Genomic DNA, 23,124 nt, shown 5'->3' with positions numbered 1-23,124 from the left:
CTGGCTGAGGTCCATTTCTTGGCAAGCAACTGGTGTCAGTTTTCCTAAACTTCAGATAGATGGCCCAAGAGGCTACCCCCACTGGGAAGGCTGACATGGGAAGAACCAGACTTGGGTGTTGCATGTCTGAAGAGTAGGATCTTGAGGTTTCTGTGGTTCTGGCTGAATTCCAGAGCCTGGTCAGAGAGAGATCTATACCTCTCCACCCCAATTTGTGTAGGGGAGCCCTGGAGGTGCTCAGCCCCCAATCAGTCATTGTGGCATAGGTATCCAATATCCATGCGTATCTCCCACAAACCCATAAGCTGCCCAGGACGCAGGGAAACCTTTCCTGTTACTGATCATGGATTCTGGGAGATAGGGGCCTTTGCTCCTATTACAATACAGAGCACTGGGCTTTCTTTCCATTTTTCTGCCACAAACTTGTAATAGTTCAGATCTCTAGTATTGCTGGAGCTTCTTACCTGACCTTAATTCTTTCCAGCCTCCTTTATTCCTTGCCTGGCTTTCCCTCCCTTCTTTCCCCCTACTACCTCCTTCATCTCTCGCTGACCAATGCAATTCTAGGATCTTAGATTTCGCTGATGGTCGAGTTTTCTGTCTCCCACACTTTTCCTGCTTCTGTTGGGCTGCTTTTCCAGATCTAACTCTCAACCTCTTATCTGTCTCTTCCCCACTGTTAGTTTCAGCTCTCCCTCCCCCTTCCCAGCATACCTCCACCTTTTGTTCTCTGTTTAGTCGATCCAGGAACATTTTGCCTTTTTTCACTGTAAAGGGGAAAACCAAACCCCAAAGTCCAAACTCCCAATCTCTCTTGTCTAACAGTTTCCCCGAACTTGATTTGCCTTTCCCCACATTCCATGGCCTTGCACCTCCTTCCTCCCAAGCCAGCATAAGGAGTAGCCAGATTGCAAATGATGGTGTTTAAGGGACGGCATTTGTCTTTTCTGCAAGGACGGGACCAGTGTGGCTGTGGAGTTGGTGGGTTGATAGTTGGGTTTTGTTACTATTGCATGTTTGGGGCAGGATAGGGATGGAGGTGGTTGTCAAGAACCAGGGGCAAATGTTTCAGTTTGGTTGAGCCACACGTCCCAGCAGACAATCTCCAACCCAGGTGTGGTGGACCTGAAGACCACCACCAGCATCCCAGACTCTCAACTTGTCCGCCTGGGACACTGAGCCTCCCGGTACTTCCCACTCTGAGGTGAGACAAACGCTGAATACCAGGGGAATCAAGCCACCTAAAATATGCTTAGGGGGAGAAAGTCTCCCACATCCCGTGGCCTCGGTTCCCCCCTTCACACACACACAAACCCCCGTCCTTAGCTGTGGCCTCAACCCCTGCAGATGGCAGCCTCCACCACAAAAAGGCAACTTAGGGTGCTTTTTTTTTTTGGTTTTGTGTTTTCTGTCTTTTTTTTTTTTTTTTTTTTTTTTACCCGACTCTTGGCTGTAATTGGATTCAGGCTGAAACAACCACGTCCGCACCGGGAAAGGAGGGCATTGGGGCGGGGGCGGAGAGGCTGTGGGAGAAGGGAGGGACCAGAGGAGTGAGAGAGGACTCGCAATGCAGTTCGCAGACTAAGCAGAAGAAAGATCAAAAAACGGGAAAGAGGGGACGAACGAACAGGCACTTTCAAGAACAATCCCCCCATCTCCAAGCGGACAGCGCTCTAGGAATCCAAATTCAGTGCCCACCGAAGACAAAGGCGACCCAAGGGAGTGGCGGCGCGACCCCAGGGCTTGGGGCCCCCGCCGCGGAGCCTGCACGGTTGGCTGCCGGGACGGTCGCGGACCATGTCTCCTGCCCCACGGCCCACCGGCAGTCTGCTGCTACCCCTGCTCACGCTCGCCACTGCGTTCGCCTCCCTCAGCTCGGCCCAGAGCAGCTTCAGCCCCGAAGTAAGTGAGCTCCCCCGGCCCTGCCGGGAGTCGCGCCCGCCGGGGAGGCGAGCCGGGGGTCTCCAAAGGGACAGGGTCCTCCTTGGAGAGCAGCAAGCTCGGGGGTTTGGCCGCTCCGGGCAGCAGCAACCCCCTCCTTTTGCTTTCCCTCCTCATCTCCAAACTTCCAAGTCGATCCAACTTCTGTCTTCCCCAACCAGCCCCCCCACCCCCACCCGCCGCCACCTACTTTCTTTCCTGGGAAGAGCCTTACAGCTGGGGCCCACCGTCCCCGGTTCCCCGGGGCTCTGAGCTCAGCTGCAGAACCAGGAGGGAGCCTGGTAAATACTTTGACTCCGCTCAGCCCTTGCGCTGCCCTGCTTTCTTGTCTTGTGCGCCAGTCCGTTGTTTCTTCAACTTTCCAGCCCTCCAGCGCTCTCCCGCCCGCACTCGCGGGCCGGGGAGGCTTGGTGGACCGCGCCGCGGCTCCGGGCCCCCCAACGCTGCGCGCCTCCCGGGCGGTCCCGGTCCTCCGCGGGTGCAGCCACCACCAGGTGGGGTCGGGGCTAGACCCGCCGAGCGGCCCTGTCCCTCGCCCTACTCCGCCTCCCCGCGCGGACCCCTCTGTGTCGCGGCCCGGAGCCCTGGCGTCGAAGGTCGCGCAGGGCTGGCGCCCCGGCCGCCTTTCCGTACAGACAAAGCTTTCCTTGTGAGCCGGGGGCTCGGCAGGGAGGCCGCCTCCTCCCTCTGCCCCCCTCACCACCCCAAACCTCCCACCCCACCCCAACCCCAGCCAGTGGCGCCTTTAGGCTCTTCTGGTTGCCTTTGTTAATTGCTTTTTTGTTAATTTTGTTAATTGCTTTTCTGTGCAGGAAGACTGGAGGCATCGCACTGGGGAGTGGGGAGAGGGCCGGGCCCAGGGCACCAGCACAGGTCTCAGGCGCCCCCCCAACCCATTCCCCGACGCTGGCCCACCCCCCTGGGAGGAAGCCGCGTGGGAGTTGTCTAGGGAGGTTTTTTCTCTCTTTCTTGCTCTCTCTCTCTTATTTTGGGGTGAAGGTGGGAGACGAATTTGATCAGCTTCTTATTTTGGGCCATCTCAACCCACTCAGCCCGGCAGGGCCTGGGTGCGGTCGGGAGGGGCCGGGAAGGGCCCCAGAAGGGGGAGGGGATCTGGACTTGGCTTCCTCTCTCTCGGTCCTGGCCCCGGACCCACCCCCGGAGGAAACATCTCCAGAAAGAACACACTCTCTCTGTCCCGAAGGGATCTGAGGCTAAAAAGCGAAGTGTGGCCCTAGGAGTGGGGGTGACCAGGGAGAGTACAGCTCTGACCTGGGGCTAAGCCTGACAGGGCCCTGCAGGAGGAGTCATCCTCACCCCTGGCCTGGAGTCTTCATCGGAGGCCTGCAAGGAGAGCTCCTAACAAAAGAAGCCTGGGCATCAGGGGGCTGCCCACTGCCAACCTTGCCTGCCCTGCCCTCCCTCCCCTGCCCCACTAGGCCCCCTAGGGGAGGGGCAGCAGCCCTGGCTCTGTTCTAAGTGGGTCATGGGCAGTCCCAGTGCCAGAACCACCATTTGCTTCTGGGCCACGGAGGGGTGGGAGGCAGAGGGAGGGAGGAGCAGGCCCAGAGGCTCTCATCCAGGGCTTGCTGGAGTTTGCCAGCATTTCCCCCAACCCACCCAGCTTCTCCAGGACTCCTAGGCCAGAGGTGGGAGGGGTTCTCTGGACCTCCCCACGCTCGGGGAATACCTCCAGACCACTCAGTTTTCAAGACAAAGCCAGCCAACTGAGTTTTTGGACCTAACATAGTTGCTCCCTCTCCAGGCCAGTCTAGAGGGTGAGCTGGGGTGGCCAGGCCTCAGGCAGCCGGGTTCCTCCCACCAGGCCTCCAGAGTCCTGCACCAGCTCCAGGACATCCCTCTCCTCCCTGTGGCCCCTTCTGGCACTTGGCCCTTCCCCCACCCAGCCGCAGACACAAGAGTCCTCTCTTCTGTGGTTCCTCACCTCCTAGTCTTCTCTGTGGTTCTTGCTTTGCTCAGAGCCTAGGCCTGGGAGGAGAGGGATGGGGGCACTTCCTTTCCAGGCCTTGAGGCTTTCTTGAATGCAGGGAAGTCCCTTTCTTGCCTAAGTCTCCATTTTTCTCTATCGTGTATGGGGTGGACGTTGTGGGTGGGAATATTTAGACCTGCCTACTTTCCCAAGAGGGATTTATCCCAGAGCTCCTGGATGTGGATTCTCCTCGCCTCTCTGCCACCCTCCATTCTGTTATTCAGCCCTAAGAGAATTCCCCTCAGTTTCCTTCCCCGAGGCTTGAGGAGGCCTGACTTAAGTCCTCCTGACTTCCAGCTCCAGGAGCAGGCCACTCCCATCCTTCTCCAAAGCTGAAGCAGCCGCTCCCTCACCAGGGGTCAGAAGCCTGGGGTGTGTGTGTACACCACAGGTGAGGCTAAGGGCAAAGGGAATTTCCCGCATACTTGGGCACAGGCCACAGCAGGCCTCCCGTGGGCACTAGCTGTGGCATCAGCCAACACAGGTCAGGGCACGTCCACAGCTCCTGGGGAGATCAACCAGGTTCTGTAGCACCCTGCTCTGCTCCCCTGTGGTCTCCCAGAGGTTAAACTTGGCTCCCTCCTCTACCCCTGAGGAGGGGCTCTCAGAGGCGGGTGGTGCTAAGGTTGCTCTGACCAGGCCTGTTGGCTGGGGAAAAGCTAGGTTGTTTACATCTTGGGCCCTAACTCCCATCAGCCTTGGGGGATCACTTCCCAGAACCCTGTTGCAATTCTTGCCCCACAGGCACATGTCCCCAGTCAGCTGCTCCTGAATCACCCCCAGCCCCAATGCAGGAGCAATGCTCCGGCCAGCAGGGCTGGGGCCTAGAGGTGAAGTGCGTCAGGAAGATCCATTGTGACAACCTGGGATGGGGGTTGTGGCACCCAGCAGCAGCCTCTACCCACTCTGCGCTCCAGACTTCCATTCTAAGCAACCTGCAGGCCCCCTCCGAACTCCTAAGGAAGGCAAAGCTAAAGCAGGGACCAACGTAGTATCTCCATCAGAGAATCTGAGCATTTTCTTTTTTCTTTTTTTTTTTTTTTAAAGATTTTATTTATTTATTCGACAGAGATCACAAGTAGGCAGAGAGGTAGGCAGAGAGAGAGAGAAGGAAGCAGGCTCCCCTCTGAGCAGAGAGCCCGACGCAGGGCTCGATCCCAGGATCCCGAGATCATGACCTGAGCCGAAGGCAGAGGCCCAAACCACTGAGCCACCCAGGCGCCCCCGAAAACCTAACTTTATGTTAAAGCAATATGCCAACCTTTGTCTTATGAACAGTTCACAATATACCTCAAGTACAGTGCTGCCACCGAGTCTCTACCATGACCCCCATCTCCCACTCCCTCTTCTGAGAACCTCAAATGGGCCTTTGGGTCCCAAGCCCTAGGTCAGATGCTTGGATGGGGACAGTGGCAGGAACCCAGCTCTGTGGCTGGGTCCCAGCCCCACCACCTCCAAAGGTCCCAGCGTCCTATCTCAGCAGCCCGTCTCAGCCCTAGCTCCTGCTCTGCTTCCTCCTTTCTAAAAAGATGTCAGCTGTAAGGGTCCTAGAGGCATGGCATTCCTGTCCCAAGAGGGTCTCATACAGGACCCAAAAGAGAGCCCCCCTCAGCCTCCCTGCCTCCATCCATCACAGGCACAATCCATTCCCAGGATCCAAACTACAAGAACACTGACAAAGAGAAGAAAAGTGCTGGAAGGAATCACAGCTCTGAGAAGCTATCCTAGGACTCAGTTAAGCCATCTGGGCTCCCATTCTCAAGAGTTACAGCCAAAGTCCGGAGCCATGGCTCCCCACCCCTGTTGGAGCCCACAGCCCTGAGAGGACAAGTCATACTGGGGCCTGGGCCAGAGTGCAGGTCCAGCCTGGGAACTCCTCCAGCCCCACTGCCAGAGCCAGGCTGGGAGCTCGTTGCCCTTTTCTCCTAAGCCAAGGGTGCATGCCAGATAGCAGGGGGAGGCAGAGGCTCCCCTTGGGCCAAGTGGAGATGCTCTAAGCCATGCTCTTCTCCCTGCAGGCCTGGCTGCAACAGTATGGCTACCTGCCCCCCGGGGACCTGCGCACGCACACACACCGCTCACCCCAGTCCTTCTCAGCTGCCATCGCTGCCATGCAGAGGTTCTACGGTCTGCGCGTGACGGGCAAGGCTGATGCGGACACCATGAAGTAAGTGCCAGACCCTGGTGGGAATCCTGCATGGCACCCACCTCTCAGCGACAACACAACACAGAGACCTTGCTACCTATGAGCTTGACTCCTGCCCCCTCCCCTTCTCCACACTGACTCTAAGGCCAGGCACTCTCCCTTTCCTCACAAGACCTTTCTCTTTAATGGCCACAATTCTCAAACCCCAGGGCAATGAGGCGTCCCCGCTGTGGCGTTCCAGATAAGTTTGGGGCCGAGATCAAGGCCAATGTTCGAAGGAAGCGCTATGCTATCCAGGGCCTCAAATGGCAGCATAATGAGATCACTTTCTGGTGAGTCCAACAGGCAAGTTGCCTTTCTCAGAATATCAGGGTCGCCCTCCCTATCAGTTGTGCTCATAGACTCAGAGGCCTCCTATCCTACTCACCTCTGTCCCTGGGAAGCATCCCTGGGAGTGGGGAGAAACATGGCTGTAATCCTGGGGGAAGGTGCAGCCTGTGGGGGGTGCGCCTCAGGGCCAGGAAACTGAAGCCTGCAGGGGATCTTGAGCCCTCAGTTCTTGGTGCAGCGGCATCAGGAGGCAGTAGGAAGAGCCAGGGCAGCAGAGGTAGCTGGGCGGTTCAGTCAGACCTGGGCAAGTACAGGGAAGGAGAATTGTATTCGTTGTGATGCTAACATGCTCCCCTCCTCCCCCCACGTGGCTGGACCTCAGCATCCAGAATTACACACCCAAGGTAGGTGAGTATGCCACATTCGAGGCCATTCGCAAGGCATTCCGCGTGTGGGAGAGCGCCACACCGCTTCGATTCCGAGAGGTGCCCTATGCCTATATCCGCGAGGGCCATGAGAAGCAAGCAGACATCATGATCTTCTTCGCTGAGGGTTTCCACGGTGACAGCACACCTTTCGATGGCGAGGGTGGCTTCCTGGCCCATGCCTATTTCCCGGGCCCCAACATCGGAGGGGACACCCACTTTGACTCTGCTGAGCCCTGGACTGTCAGGAATGAGGATCTGAATGGTGAGCAAAGTAGCTCTGGGACTCATTTATTGTGGGGAGAGTCAACGATCATTGTGGGGCGGGGGGTGTTTGTCCTGCTTCCTCCCAAACCTCAAACCCCCAAGTCTCTGGGCTACAGAGATCTCCTAATCTGACTTCCAGTGAAAGCCCGATTCTTATTTTGCTCCATTTACATCTGGTCCCTTTCTCACCCAATAACTGACTTCCCAGTCAAAGACTTCCCACTTTCCAGGCAAATGTTACCTCTAGTTCCTGGCAGAACCTGAGGCCCAGACGGGACCTCAACTTCCCTTAATACATGTCTCCCTGGGATTGGGATCTGTCCCCAGAGCACCCTCTCCTCTCTGCCGAGAATAGATTGCTTACTGGCTTCGTGGCTTTTTGGGTGGAAAATGTGACAGGCAGGCTCAGGTGTGAAAACCAAGCCTCTGGTGGGAAAGCAGCGCTTCTGAGGTAAGGGACCCAGGCTGCCCTCATAATCATCGCCATCCCTCCAGGGAATGACATCTTTCTGGTGGCTGTGCACGAGCTGGGCCATGCCCTGGGCCTTGAGCACTCCAATGATCCCTCAGCCATCATGGCGCCCTTTTACCAGTGGATGGACACAGAGAACTTCGTGCTGCCCGATGACGACCGCCGGGGTATCCAGCAACTTTACGGTGAGTAATCTATGCCCGCATCTCTCTGCTCTTCCTCTCTGACCTGTGCATCCCTTCCTTTCCCCCATGTCCTATGATCTACCCCCAACCCCACTTGACCCTGCCTCCACCCACCACCTACTCTCACTTTCTTTTTTTTACCTTATCTCTCCTACATGTTTATTTCTTCTCCCACTTTTGATTCCACCTTTTCTGTCCTTTCCCGCCTGATTGCTTCAGCCTCCCCCACAGGGCCATCCACACCTTTCCAAGGGGATTGTCTGCCCATATACCTATTCTTTCTGCCCTCTCTGCCACAAAGTCTGAAGTGCCTCTCATGTTCTCTATACCAGGGAGTCAGTCAGGGTCCCCCACCAAAATGCCGCCGCAACCCAGGACGACCTCCAGGCCCTCTGTCCCCGATAAGCCCAAAAACCCCACCTATGGGCCCAACATCTGTGACGGTAACTTCGACACTGTGGCTGTGCTCCGAGGGGAGATGTTTGTCTTCAAGGTAAGAGGAAGAAGTGGGCCAGTATGGGGGATGGGAGGGCTCCAAGCCCAGCAGGCTGGGTGGAAACAGCAGCAGGAGGACTAAGAACTAGAACTGAGACAGTGGGAAGCTTTGGGGACCAAGCCAGAGGACTCCCTGTAAGACAAACATACCGTCCCCACCTCGACACCTTTTAGGAGCGCTGGTTCTGGAGGGTGAGGAATAACCAAGTGATGGATGGATACCCCATGCCCATCGGCCAGTTCTGGCGGGGCCTGCCCGCATCCATCAACACTGCCTATGAGAGGAAGGATGGCAAGTTTGTCTTCTTCAAAGGTAACGGGGCATTCTGCCCTAGCTCTCCAAGTGTGCGGAGAGTCTCCCTGGAGGACTGGATTCCACTTGACTCCTCCAAAGACACAAGAGCCCGAGGGGAACCCTGATCTGCCCTTCCCTCTCCCCACCAGGAGATAAGCACTGGGTGTTTGACGAAGCTTCCCTGGAACCTGGCTACCCCAAGCACATCAAGGAGCTGGGCCGAGGACTGCCTACTGACAAAATTGACGCCGCTCTCTTCTGGATGCCCAATGGAAAGACCTACTTCTTCCGGGGAAACAAGTGAGACTTCAGCCCATTGACCCCAGGCCTCCCTCCTCAGATGCCACCACCGATTCCCTCAGTTAGGGAGAAAGACCCACCTCTCCCTGGGATGTTTCCCTGGAGAAGTTAGTTGCTGGCTGAGCCTCTGCCGTTGCCTAGCAACAGACGGCCTCCATTAGGTGCTGAGTGAGTGGGAAGTGACCGGGTCACCATTTCAGACCCGGTCATTTGGCGTCTCCTGCCCCCCAGCACGGTGTCTCCACCCCAGCAGCCAGGCACTGTCATTAAAGGCTACCGGTGGCTCCTTGCAGCCTGGGACCTCCCATCCACCCCCACCTTCCGCTACTTTCAGCCACAGGCCCTCATTACTCAAAACCCTGGTCCCGCACCCCGTCCGTCAGCACCCTTTGCTTTCTGGTGGGTTCAGTCTGGGCCCCGCTGCCCTCTGAGGAAAGGCCCAGTGCCCTACTGCGTCCCTTCCCCTCCTATCTCCCAGGTACTACCGTTTCAACGAGGAGCTCAGGGCAGTGGACAGCGAGTACCCCAAAAACATCAAGGTCTGGGAAGGAATCCCCGAGTCTCCCAGAGGGTCATTCATGGGCAGCGATGAAGGTGAGGGGCAAGGGAGGTGTCCATGAGGGGAGGATGGGGACAGCGGATTAGGGAGAATGGGAGGAAAGCTGGACAGGACAGTATGGTGGGGAAAGCAGTGATGACAAGGGGGCTGGAAGCCTTGCCACATGCCAGGCTCTGAGGAAAGTGCTTTCTGCACGTCGGATCCCTAATCCCCAGCACTCTACTAGCCTGGTACTAGAACTGCCCCGGTTTACAGCTAAGATGACTTATGTTCACAGAGGGTAAGGGATTAACTCAGCTAGCTCGCGTGGCTCACAGATTTCCCTCCCGCTCTTCTCCTCCCTGTGGGTCTTCCCTCCACCTTTTTGCTGACCGCTGCAGTCTTCACATACTTCTACAAGGGGAATAAATACTGGAAATTCAACAACCAGAAGCTGAAAGTAGAGCCAGGCTACCCCAAGTCAGCCCTGCGGGACTGGATGGGCTGCCCCGCGTCAGGTGGCCGGCCGGACGAGGGAACGGAGGAGGAGACAGAGGTGATCATCATCGAGGTGGACGAAGAGGGCAGCGGGGCGGTGAGTGCGGCCGCCGTGGTGCTGCCCGTGCTGCTGCTGCTCCTGGTGCTGGCAGTGGGCCTCGCCGTCTTCTTCTTCAGGCGCCACGGGACCCCGAAACGACTGCTCTATTGCCAGCGTTCCCTGCTGGACAAGGTCTGACCCCCACGGCCGCCCACCCACTCCTACCACGAGGACTTTGCCTCTGAAGGCCAGTGGCAGCAGGTGGTGGTGGGTGGGCTGCTCCACCTGTCCCAGGCCCTCTCCCTACCCCGCCCCCCACCTCCCTTCTTTTCTATCACCTGACTGCCTTTCTCCACCTCAACCCTGGCATTGCTTCTTCCCTAGATGGAGTCCCCTGGGGGCTGATCAGGGGCTGCCCCTTTCAGCTCCTGCTCCCCCGCCAGGGGCCTCTGTAGCTTGGTGTGTGCCCAGCCCCATCTGAATGTCTTGGCTCTGCACTTGAAGGCAGGACCCTCAGACCTCGCTGGCAAAGGTCAAATGGGGTCATCTGCTCCTTTTCCATTCCCTGATATAACTTTAACCTCTGAACTCTGACCTCAGGAGGCTCTGGGCACTCCAGCCCCACAAGCCCCCCCCACCCGGTGCACCCCCGTGGCAACCTCCTACCACTCTTTCTGGCTTAAAGGAATCTAATCTTGTTGAGAGGAGAGACCCTAAGAGAGTAGGAGTGGTGTGGGGGAAGGCCACACAGCCACCCTAAGACCTTGGGAGGGAAGCTCAGAGTCAGTCCGCTCTGCAAAGATCTGCCTCTGCCCCACCTGGCCCCAAGGACGTCCCCAGGAGCCTGAGCCATTAAGGGGCTGTAGAAACCCTTGACGGCCCTACCCCCAGATGCCTTACCCCCACAAATGTCAGCCTTGACTGGGGATGTCTGGGTTAGAGGAGTGGAGAGCACAGGCTGCAGCTCCCAGGGTAGGATGGCTAGGGCCAAGGAGAGGGACTGTCTCGACCCCTGGGGTGAGCCTGAAGGTGACAGAAGAAGAATCTCACTCAAATGCCAGCAGCTGGGATAGGGACCAAGGGGCAGAGCAGTCAGGGGGATAGGACAGGACCAAAGGCTAACCAGGGAGGCGCAGTGGGAGTGGAGGACCAGGGGATGGGGGGGAGGGCGGCCAGGTGGGCCAGGCCAGCAGGGACTCCATCAGGTGGGCGGTGGTTCCCAGGGGAGGCCATGTTTTATTGGAGGTCTGAGGAAGGGCTGGAGAAGGGCATACCTACTCCACTTTGGTGCTCCACTCCTCCAGCCAGCATACAAGTATGGGAAGGGTAGGGAGCCCAGAGAAAAGAGCAGAGATGACACACATCCAGGGACTGGTGACTCGGGACCTTCATGAGGGTGGCCACCTAGTATAGGAGGTGACCAGGGGCTGACAGCACTCAGCAGCCTCAGCTGGCTTCAGTGAGGGGGCAGGTGCCTGGGGGGGTCTTGTCAGGTTAGCCCCTCACTGCCTGATACCCCTGCCCCTCGTCCCATCCTACCGTGTCCTGCTTCCTCTCCCCCACCCAGCCTGCCCATTGGAAGTCTCCTCTGGCCACCACAGGTGGTCATGGTACCTGGGACTTGAGAGTGAGACCCTGTGGGGACAGGGAGAGGAGAGGAATGTTAGGGGTAGGGGAGTTCCGGGGGTGGGGGGTGGGGGTGGGGGTGTGTGGGATGAACGGTGCTGGCAGTTCGGCTAAATTTGTCTTGTTTGGTTTTTTTTTTTTTTGTTTCGTTTAATGTATATTTTTATTATAATTATTATATATGAATTCCCTTCAAATCGTTCCTTTTTGTTAACAAGGGGCAGGGGAAGGGTGGGGGTGGGGGGTGCAGAGGCATCGGACCCCAGGAACCTGCAGGGCGGGGCTGGGTCAGTGCCCTCTAAGGACATTTTTGACCTTGTTCAACCTTTCCACAAAGAATAAATGGTGTTTCACATTCTTTGTGTGGCTGCCTTCTCTCAGAGAGGTGAATGGAAAGCATGCCCATAACCTGTGTTTTCTGTGACCTGGGGTTTCGGTATTTTTCATAAAGGAATATGTTTATCCCTGATGGACAGTGAGGGTTCAGGGCCATAGCTGGGAAGGAAGGCATACAGTCCGTGGAGGCAGGGAAGTGGTCCCCAGAGCCCAGGCGCCCTCTCCAACCCAGCCAAGAGGTTACCTTGGAGGCCCGGAGCAAGAGGAAGTGGTCAAGCTGAGGCCACACGGAAAATCTTCCTAAATTGCATTACCCTGTCCTGTGATCTGGCTGCAGACCCTCTGTTTCCTCAGACCTCTCTTTCTGCTGCTGGGGACTCCCTGGATGTCTTTGAGCCCTTTAACCCAGCCCTGCGTGCATCTAAGCCTCTTCTAGGCCTAGGGGGCTCAGCCGTAGGGGCAGAAGGAACACCCAGGAAGGCCAAACAGTTGTCCTGTGGCCAGTGAGGAGCAGCCTCTCTCTGGCAAAACAGGAATCTCACTGGACTGCCCAGGAGAGGCAGGATGGTCAGGGCGGAAGGGGAGAATAACAAGGCTTTGTTTCTTCGAAACTGCTGCCCCAGACAGGGTTCCCAGGCTGTTGACCCACCCTTCCTCCGAAACCAGCCTGGAGGGAGGAATAGCTCAGCTGCTGAGTCAGCTCAGCTGAAGGGGAGCAGCCCTATTTCTTCCTCCCCTTCCCTTCCTGCGTTAGCCCAGCCCTCCCTGGGCCCGAGCCCAGGCCCCCTCCACAGCTTTCCTCCACGAGCGCTGGCCCCACGTAGGCCATCGGTTCTCTCCAGCTGCTCTTCAGGGCTGGCCGGTGTGATTGCTTTGGCAGAAGGGGTACCCCACCTCTCTGCCAGCCAGGAACCCTGACCCTGCGCCTGGCCGCCTCCACCTCTCCCGCCAACAGCTGTTTGGCACAGCCTATGTATCTCAGTGGATGTGGACACCTCCCTGCCACCCTCACCAGAGGGGATGGGGACCCAGGGAAGCTGGCATGGGAAAGTCAGGGGTTGTCTGGGGGGAGGGGAGGTGGGGAGCTGTGCGTGTTGCAAGGAGCTCGAAGATGAGCTCATGGCCCCTTTGTGTTTTTGTGGCCCACATCTGGAGGCAATTACAGATGTTATCCAGTGGGAGTTCTGCAAAACACAGCTGGAGCCAGTCGAGGAGCCTGGGGAGGGGGGACTGCCAGAGGGAAGAGGAGGGGGAGCCTAGGGCTGCCACGGCTGGAGTGCGGTTTCCCCATCACGAGGAAATTGTTTGGCCCTGATTCTGGAATCACAAGATGCTCTCTGAAGCCAAGGGGGAGAGATGGGAATGGAGGACCAGAGACAAAGGGGAAAAGAGGCGGAAGAGGCTTCCCGGGCAGGGAGAACTGTGGGGTGGAGGGCCGCAAGGTCCCGTGCTTCTGACATGCCCTGGGTCTGAGGGGTCCAGCCCAGGGAGGCCACCCATAGACGCTGGGAGGTGCCCTGCTGATCTCACAGGGTCAGGCGGGGTGAGGGGAGAACAGAGGTCCCTGTGGCTCCCGAGAGACCTGAAAATGCTGCTTTTACTGGCCCTACCCCGCTCTGTCCATTGGGCCTGACCCAGTTTCTAAGGTTCCAAGTTCCTGTATTCGAAAGCAGCACATGGAGCTAGAGCAGCCGGGGAGAGCCAAGGGGAATCTGTGAGGAGGTTTGGGCAGAACCCAGGGACACGGCCTCAAAGGAGCCTGCAGCAGGGGCAAGCACTGAGCAGAGGCAGCGCTCTGCCCCCCATGGCACCCCACACGTCTGAGCCCTTCCCCAGGGATCCTGCCACCAGCTGGGCCCACACCTCCAAGGCTGCCGGCCAGGTGCTGGGTCAGCGACATGAGAATCGAGGATCAAAGAATGAGCCAAGCCTTCTAGAGAAGGGAGGATTAAGCAGGGTGACCCCTCAAGTACAACCTGGCCACCCCTGCTGGGACTCCACTGTCCCTCCCCTGGGGCCCCCTTCTCCGGACACTGACAGACTTCCTAGTCCTCTTTCCCCTCTGTACTCCCACTTCCCTTTCCAGCCAAAGGGAGGTGGTAAAAAAAAACCAACATTGGTCCAGGTACACAGGCACAATCACTGCCCATGTTTTACAGGTTTGGAAACTGAGGCTTAGATAAGACTTCCTTAAGGTCGTAGCTCCATAATCCAAAATGAAAACCCAGGTCTGTCTGATTTTTTTTCCCCCCGTGCAGGTAGATTCTGCCCTTGTCTTTGAGTGTCTTTTCCAATATGGCCCCTGCGTGGCTGGGTGTGTGTGGTGGTATGTGTTCTGGGGATCTGACAGCCCATGAGTACTTGCTTCTTACTCCATGCAGGAGCAACAGCATGGGGCATAGAAATGCAGCAGGAGAAGGGCTCTTTCTCAGAAACCCACTTTGCCTGCAGTCACCTCCTTTTTGGGGGACAGGAACAGGTCCCCGTCTGAGGGAAAGAAGGAAGAAGCAGGAAGGACTCAGAAGCCAGAAGGACTGAGTGGCACCAGTGGTTGCAGCTAAGGGAGGGATGGGGGTGGCAAATGGCTGTGCAAGGGCCTAGGAGGACAGTTACCATTCCCTGAGGCTCCAAGGAAACCCCAGTCAAGGCTAATCCATTGTCCTGCTGACCCTGTACCCCCTTCTCACCCACCTCCCAAATCTGAATTCACTTTCTTTAGGAGACCAGGGGCTGCACACTTAACCTGGGGGTTTCAACCTTCGTCCCTCAGACAGTCTTGGGAGAATGGGGAGACCCAGTGGCGGTCTTCAAGGGGGCTGGGCAATTGGGGCCTGGAGAGGAGGCAGGCCTGACTGGCCAGAAGCCACCTTCCAAATGAGCTCACACACATACTTTCCACCCTGGCCCAGGGCCGAAGGCTCAGCGCCTTCCAGGCCAGCCTTCCCCAGCCAGGCCCAGCCCCCTCTGTCCTCTGCTGTCCCTCACCAATCCTGGAACCAGAGGCTTCACAGCAGGATCAGGCACCCCAAAGAGGACTATTGCCACACCCCAAGGTTGCGGCTTCCCCTGCTTCCATGCTGAGGCAGCACCTTACCCTCCAGAAGGGTACCTTATTTCTCCAATGGGCCCTTTGTGGCTTAGAGGAGGAGGAGACCAGTTTCCTGTCCCCACAGACCCACACCTGGGTGGGGAGGACCAATACAGGGCACAGAAGAGGTATCCACACTGCAGTGAATTGGCGGAAAGACTTCCTTTGAGTGCCTGAAGTAGCTCATTGACTCAGGGACCAGACCAGGTCTGGCAGCTGCCTCATCATGGGTCACTTCCTGCTCACACACTTCACTTCCCAATAGGGACACTTCCCTGATTTGGGGCAGGATGGGGTCTGGGTGGGGCAAGGCCAGGATGACCACAAGAGAGGGGAAAAGCCGGGGGCCTCCGAAGGCCTAGCGGATTCACACACACGCGACAAGCTCCAGCTCATTCTGATCCAGCCTGTGGTCAAAGACGTCACCCTTCGCTCAGCTTCCAGAGACTTGGAGCACCAGGCCAGAGAGCAAAATCAATTCCCAAAAATGCTCTCCTTGGCCACTCAGTGTCTGGCTCTGTGCTAGGATCGTGGCTGCCCTGACGGTATATTCTGGATCCAATAATATTACCTTCATGAGTTTCTGTGCATTTGTCTATTCACGTTCACTGTGTGTTCATGTATGGCAGACAATTCGTCCGAGTTTGGATCCCAAAAATATGGCCACTTGCAAGTAGCTCACACAGCCTGCCACAGCCCTGCAAGGCACTGACAGGATAGTTCTGTCAAGGAATGACTATGATTCATAATAATACTGACCCCACTGAGGCCACAGGACAAACACGTTCTGTCCTCACTTCCTTACAAAGGAGTAGGCTGGTGCTAGGCACGCAGAAGCCCCTTAATGAAAGTTTGTTGACTTAAAGGGGCGCCTGGGTGGCTCAGTCATTTCAGCGGCTGCCTTCAGCTCAGGTCATGATCCCAGAGTCCTGGGACTGAGTCCCTGCTCAGCAGGAAGCCTGCTTCTTCCTCTGCCTGCCAGTTCCCCTGCTCCTGCTCTCAATCTCACTCTCTCTGACAAAGAAATAAATAAAATCTTTTAAAAAGGGGAAAAAGGGGTGCCTGGGTGGCTCAGTGGTTTAAGCTTCTGCCTTCAGCTCGGGTCATGATCTCAGGATCCTGGGATTGAGCCCCACATCGGGCTCTCTGCTCAGCGGGGAGCCTGCTTCCCCCCTCTCTCTCTGCCTGCCTCTCTGCCTACTTGTGATCTCTATCAAATAAATATATAAAATCTTTTAAAAAAATAAATAAAAAGGGGAAAAAAGTTTGCTAACTTAAATTGCCAGTGAAAACTGTGAATTACACAAGCCAACAGCTATACCTAGAAATGTATAAATACTGTACATGTATGTACACAAGTGTTATGTATATGTAAGGTCAAAAGATCATCAAGGGCACCTGGGTGGTTCAGTGGCTTAAAACCTCTGCCTTCAGCTCAGGTCATGATCCCAGGGTCCTGGGATTGAGCCCCACATTGGGCTCTCTGCCCACTTGTGATCTCTGTCAAATAAATGAATAAAATCTTAAAAAAAAAAAAAATCATCAAGGTGTAGGTTTTAGTACCCTTCATGAGCTTGACTGTCTATTCCAGCTCAATCTTTTTTTTTTTTCCCTAAAGATTTTATTCACTTATTTGACAGACAGAAATCACAAGTAGGCAGAGAGGCAGGCAGGGGTGGGGGGGACCAGGCTCCCTGCTGAGCAGAGAGCCCCATGGGGGGCTCGATCCCAGGACCCTGAGATCATGACCCGAGCTGACGACAGAGGCTCAACCCACTGAGCCACCCAGGTGCCCTATTCCACCTCAATCTTAAAAGTTTAAAAAAGAGAGGGCGCCTGGGTGGCTCAGTGGATTAAGCTGCTGCCTTCGGCTCAGGTCATGATCTCAGGGTCCTGGGATTGAGTCCTGCATCGGGCTCTCTGCTCAGCGGGGAGCCTGCTTCCTCCTCTCTGCTGGCCTCTCTGCCTACTTGTGATCTCTCTCTGTCAAATAAATAAATAAAATCTTAAAAAAAAAAAAAAGTTTAAAAAAGTGAGAGAGAGAAAAATATATCAATGTCATGGACTCCATAACTCCTAAGCAACTACTTTGTCCCTATGGTTTCCCCGTGTGTCCTCCACAGCCTGCCCTTAATCTAGGAGTGATCAATATTGGGTTGTATTAACCCAGAGCTTCTGGAAATACCAATCCTACAGACTGCACCCGCAGGCCAGCCTGCTCCCAGATCCTGACCTAGGGGCCCAACACCCAGGTCTCTCCTCCTGACACCTCTCTAAGCTCCATGCCAGTTGCCCCCAGTCTCTCCTCCAGTTTACCAGCCCCGTGCTCTGGAGCTCCCCACCCCTTGCCTGCACAAAACGCCATCTAAATTCTGGGTGAAGGAAAACTGGACAAGGGGCCCAGAAGAACACCCACCCCAGTCTCCGGCTAGCCTCACCCCCACACCCGCTTTGCGGCAGAGGCCAGCCGGGCAGGGTTTGCGGGACGATTGCGCCCCCTTGTGCTGGGTGTTGGCACTGCGCGCCAAGCCTGAGAGAGGCAGGGGCCTAGACAGCCCCCCAACAAGGCCACTGGCCAGCCTGCTCCTTCCCCCTTTCCACTTTCCATGTTTCCAACCAGGACACCTGTACTTACAGGGGTGGGACTATGGCCAAACAGGATGACAAGCCTTAGTCTTCCAGCTGCACAGAAGAAAAATGTCAGAGTTTCCCTCATCTGTCCCTGTGCAGGGGTTGGTGGGCAGCCCTCGAATAACAAGGGGAAGGAAGAGGGAGTGGAGTTGAGGGGGTGCAGGAGAAAGTAAGGGGGCACTACGAGGTGCCTCTCAGAGCTCCACCGAGTCGCCACGCTGCCCCCCTGTGGACGCCTCAGACACTGATCGCTCCAGGATGCCCTTCCCCTGGGCCCCTACCTCGGAATGCTTTGACAGAACTTCTTCATGCCAAGGCAAGCAGGCCTTCCTGATTCCTTTATTCCCCAGAGTGGGCATTTCTCTGTCACTGCCCTGGATTATGCTCCCTCTTGGGGTTCCCCTAACCTGCACTCATCCTCCTAACCTCATCCCTACTACAGGAGGATCCTTTAATCCAAGTCGCACATTTATAGAGCTTTTAAATTTTGTACTTGAAAAAAAAATGCCTGTAGGTATTTTATAACTACCACCATAATATTGCTGTGTTTATGCTAAGAGTTTTCATTTGTTAAATAGGAACATTTAAAATACACTAAGTATTGAGGCACCTGGCTGGCTCAGTCAAATAGAATATGTGACTCCCGATTTCAGGGTTTTTAAATTCAAGCCTCACGTTGGGTTTAGAGAGTACTTAAAAAAATAAAATCTTGGGGTACCTGGGTGGCTCAGTAGGGTAAGCCTCTGCCTTTGGCTCAGCATGATCTCAGGGCCTGGGATAGAGCCCCACATTGGGCTCTTGCTTTTCCCTCTCCCTCTGTGATTTCTTTTGCTCTTGCTCTCTCTCAAATGAATAAAATCTTTAAAAATAAATAAATAAAATCTTTATAAATAAATAAAACATACAAAGTATCTTTGAAACTATCTTAGTATTTAACTTTGTAATATACCAGATATCCCCAAAATGGACATGATTTGAGGTTGCTCCAAACCTCCAAGGTGTGTCTCCAACCCAGCATCTCATTCTTTCCAAAGCACAAAGAAATTTGCTCCTATAACCATATGGCAGGGTCTTTAATCCCCACTCCTTCAAACACAGAAGTTTCCACATCTTGAAAAGCTCTTCTGGATACTGCTGCTGCCTTGAATGATTTCCCTCATATCCCCCTTTTCTGTCAAGCCAAGGTTTTTCAACAGCTGTCTGCATTCCTTCACTAGTTATTTTTTTAAAGTTTTTTAAAGTTATTTATTCACTTAAATAATCTCCATACCTAATATGGGGTTCGAACTCACAACCCCAAGATCAAGAGTAGCATGATCTTCTGACTGAGCCAGCCAGGCCCCCCCCAACCAGTCATCTCTTTTTAAACTAACCTCTATATCTGTGGAAGCAACCCAGGCATTTACTCAAACTTCTCCTCTATTTTTTTTAAAGATTTTTAGTTGATTTATTTGACAGAGACAGTGAGAGAGCATAAGCAGGGGCCAACACAGGGCTCAATCCCAGCACCCTGGGATCATGACCCAAGCGGAAGGCAGACATCCAACCAACTGAGCCACCCAGGCACCCCTGAAACTTCTTTTAAAAAAGGGGAAGCAGGGGGGCACCTGGGTCACTCAGTGGGTTAAAGCCTCTGCCTTCAGCGCAGGTCATGATCCTGGGGTCCTGGGATCGAGCCCCACTTCGGGCTCTCTGCTCAGCAAGGGGCCTGCTTCCCCCTCTCTCTCTGCTTGCTTCTTTGCCTACTTGTGATCTCTCTCTCTCTCTCTCTCTCTGTCAAATAAATAAATAAAAATCTTTTGTTAAAAGGTGGGGAGGTAAGCATCTGGGTGGCTCAGCAGGTTATGTCTGCCCTCAGCTCAGGTCATGATCTCAGGGTCCTGAGATCTAGCCCTGTCCTTGTCTTCTTCTTGGGGCTCCCTGCTCAGCGGCGGGTCTGCTTCTCCCTCTCCCCCTGCCCCTCCCCAATGCTCATGTTCTCTCTCTCTCTCAAAATAAATAAATAATCTTTCTTTAAAAATTGAAGTTAACATACAGTGTTATATTAGTTTTAGGTGTACAATAAAAATATGGAGGGGCGCCTGCATGGCTCAGTGGGTTAAAGCCTCTGCCTTCCGCTTAGGTCATGATTCCAGGGTCCTGGGATCGAGCCCCACATAGGGCTCTCCGCTCAGCAGGGAGCCTGCTTCCTTCCTCTCTCTACCTGCCTCTCTGCCTACTTGTGATCTCTGTCAAATAAATAAATAAAATCTTAAAAAAATATATGGAATGTTTCATGAATTTGTGTCATCTTTGCACAGGGCCTTGCTAATCTTCTCTGTCTTGTTCCAATTTTAGTATATGTGCTGCCAAATTCAGCACTGAAACTTCTCCTTGAAGGGCCTTTTATTCCCACCCCAGGTCTTTTCTCGACTTTCACTGTGTTGGGTTCCTGTTAGCATCGTACACAACTTGCTTCTAGAAGCTTCTTTGCCCTTGTTTTCTGGGAAGTTATGCCATCATGAAATTCATGATTCACAGAGTTGCCAAGGAATCCTGAAGTTCCAAGGCATCTGTCCCTCTGCATTAACTCTGAACCTCAGGCAGGGAATACACTGATTTTCTTTATTTGCTCTGTTAATTCCAGGCTCTGCCCTTCATTGCACAGAACAAACAAATTCTTGTTCCATGCTATAGCTCATCAAATACTTGGATCTAGTTTTCATATATTCAATCCTTCACTCAAGTTAAGCTTTTCTTTAGGTGAAAAGACTTTCTAGTTCCATAAACAGCTTATTATATGACATGGCTTAGAGACCCCTCACCAGTTCTAACACCCTTCTCCGGATTGATTCATTTTATCAATCTTTTTTTTAGATTTTATTTTAAGGTCATCTATACACTGAGTGTGGGGCTCAAACTCGCAATGTAGTGAGTCTTGTGCTCCACTGACTGAGCTGCCAGGCAACCCATTTTATCGATCTTTTTTTTTTTTTTAAGATTTTATTTATTTATTTGACAGAGGTAGAGATCACAAGTAGGCAGAGAGGCCAGCAGAGAGGAGGAAGCAGGCGGGGCTCGATCCCAGGACCCCGAGACCGTGACCCCAGCCGAAGGCAGAGACTTTAACACACTGAGCCACCCAGGCGCCCCTTATCGATCTTTTAATACATCGCCTGCAGCACAGAGAGAGGCCATGTCATATAATGGTTAGGAACAACGGCTCTGGAGTCACACAGGCCAAGTGTGAATCCAGTCTTTACAATTTACTAGTTTGGAGGCCAGCAAATTAGGTAACTTTACAGCGCTTGCATTTCCTCATCTTTAAAATGGGGTTAATAATTGAAAGAGTAGTTGAGTGAATTCAAGGATGTAATCTATGTGATGCCTAGGACTGGCATTCATTCGGCAAATATTTATTGAGTACCTACTTTCTGTCAGACACGGTTTTGGGCACTAGGGATACACCAGCAAACCAACAAATCCCTGCCCCAGCAAACTTGCATTCTTGTGGGAGGAGCAGGCAATAAACATGATAAATGAGTAAAATATATACAGAATATTACATAGTGATAAGAATTTTCCAAATCTTAGTTCTGCATCCTTTTTGATGAAAAAGTCCCCCTTTAAATCATTATTCTCTTCTTGCATTTTACTATAAGATTAAAGTGAAGGGTGCCTGGATGGCTCAGTTGTTAAAAAACTGCTTTCAGCTCAGGTCATAATCCCAGGGTCCTGGGGATCAAGCCCTGCATCGGGCTACCTGCTTGGCAGGAAACCCGTTTCTCCCTCTCCCACTCCCCACGCTTGTGTTCCCTCTCTCTCTCTCTGTCAAATAAATAAACAAAAACCTTAAAAAAAAAAAGTATCCAAGGGAAACCAGGAAGCTTCCTCAACACTTTGCTACAAAACATTGTTAGCCAGGAGTGTCTGGGTAGCTCAGTGGGTTAAGCCTCTGCCTTCAGCTCAGGTCATGATCTCAGGATCTTGGGATCAAGACCTGCATCAGGCTCTCTCCTCAGTGGGAGCCTGCTTCCCCCTCTCTCTCTGCCTGCCTCTCTGCCTACCTGTGATCTCTCTCCGTCAAATAAATAAATAAAGCTTTTTTTTAAAAAGATTTTATTTATTTATTTGACAGACAGAGGTCGCAAGTAGGCAGAGAGGCAGGCAGAGAGAGAGAGAGGAAGGGAAGCAGGCTCCCTGCTGAGCAGAGAGCGCGATTTGGGGCTCAATCCCAGGACCCTGAGACCATGACCTGAGCCGAAGGCAGAGGCTTAATCCACTGAGCCACCCAGGCACCCCAATAAATAAAATCTTAAAAGAAAAAAATTTTTTAATTTAAATTTTTTTTTTTTTTTTTTATTTGAGAGAGAGAGACAGTGAGAGAGAGAATGAGCGAGGAGAAGGTCAGAGAGCGAAGCAGACTCCCCATGGAGCTGGGAGCCCGATGTGGGACTCGATCCCGGGACTCCAGGATCACGCCCTGAGCCGGAGGCAGTCGCCTAACCAACTGCGCCACCCAGGCATCCCAGAAAAAAATTTTTTAAAAAAAGAAATCTCTTCAGCCAAATATCTGGTTTCATCAATTGTGTGTTCCACCTTCCAACAAATACTAAGACACAAACACAATTTGGCCAAGCTCTTTGCCTCTTTGTATCAAGGATCTCCTTTCCTCCAGTTTCCAATTAACATGTCCCTCATCTCCATCTGGGACCCAGTCAGAGTGACTTTGACCAACTATACTTATACTTCTATTTACATTCTGTGCACTACCACTGAGGTAATCTAAGGAGTCTGAGGTCCAGACAGCTCTCTTGTCTGAGCCCTCACGAGAATCTCCCCTAACGGTCCATTCACCGAAGCAGGGGCTTTCTCCAAGCACGCACCTCTGGTCTCTGACCATTCCTCAGTTCTAAAACCACTTCCACATTTTTAAGTATTTTTTTTACAGCAGCACCCCAACTTCTCGGTAGCAAGCCTTTGTCTTAGTCCTTTTGGACTGATGATATACCAAAATACCATTTTGGTATTTTGAATGGATTTATTTTTTTTTTCTTTTTTTTTTTTTTAAAGACTTTATTTATTCATTTGGCAGGCAGAGATCACAAGTAGGCAGAAAGGCAGGCAGACAGAGAGAGAGGAGGAAGCAGGCTCCCCGCCGAGCAGAGAACCCGATGTGGGGCTCGATCCCAGGACCCTGGGATATGACCTGAGCTGAAGGCAGAGGCTTTAACCCACTGTGCCACCCAGGCGCCCCTTGAGTGGATTTATTGCTCACAGTTCTGGAGACTGAGAAGTCCAAGGTCAAGGCACCAGCTTGGGCACCCACTGGTGAGGGCCCTCTTCCTGATTCACTACCACACCACCGCACTGTGTCCTCTCATAGTGCACAGGCCTCTTTTATAAAAGGCACTAGTCCCATTGTGGGCTCCAACTCAGGGACTCCATCTCAGAGTCATCTCCCGAAGGCTCACCTTCTCATACTATCATCTTTGGGGGTTAGGAAATCAACATACGAATCTGGGGCCTGGGGGACACAAAC

The 23,124-nt window shown here is 53.7% G+C and overlaps 1 protein-coding gene and 1 non-coding gene across 2 annotated transcripts; one reads left to right on the top strand and one right to left on the bottom strand.

Annotated features, from left to right (window-relative positions):
• The first annotated feature begins 1,537 nt into the window (after positions 1 to 1,537).
• MMP14 (matrix metallopeptidase 14) lies at positions 1,538 to 11,906 on the top strand. Its single transcript, XM_044230025.1, has 10 exons — positions 1,538 to 1,902; positions 5,950 to 6,098; positions 6,287 to 6,409; positions 6,790 to 7,097; positions 7,595 to 7,756; positions 8,089 to 8,249; positions 8,426 to 8,564; positions 8,696 to 8,846; positions 9,325 to 9,440; positions 9,786 to 11,906. Exons 1-10 carry the CDS (start codon positions 1,798 to 1,800, stop codon positions 10,118 to 10,120), a joined length of 1,749 nt encoding a protein of 582 aa, XP_044085960.1. The 5' UTR covers positions 1,538 to 1,797; the 3' UTR covers positions 10,121 to 11,906.
• A 7,952-nt stretch (positions 11,907 to 19,858) lies between these two features.
• LOC122894878 lies at positions 19,859 to 19,964 on the bottom strand. The gene has a single exon (XR_006381884.1). It is a non-coding gene; the product is annotated as a U6 spliceosomal RNA (small nuclear RNA).
• Between the last annotated feature and the right edge of the window lie 3,160 nt (positions 19,965 to 23,124).

Source organism: Neovison vison, chromosome 13, assembly GCF_020171115.1.
Source record: "Neovison vison isolate M4711 chromosome 13, ASM_NN_V1, whole genome shotgun sequence".
NCBI classification, from domain to species: domain Eukaryota; kingdom Metazoa; phylum Chordata; class Mammalia; order Carnivora; family Mustelidae; genus Neogale; species Neogale vison.
The sequence above is the reverse complement of the archived record's forward strand: the minus strand, read 5'-3'. Positions and strand labels throughout refer to the sequence as shown.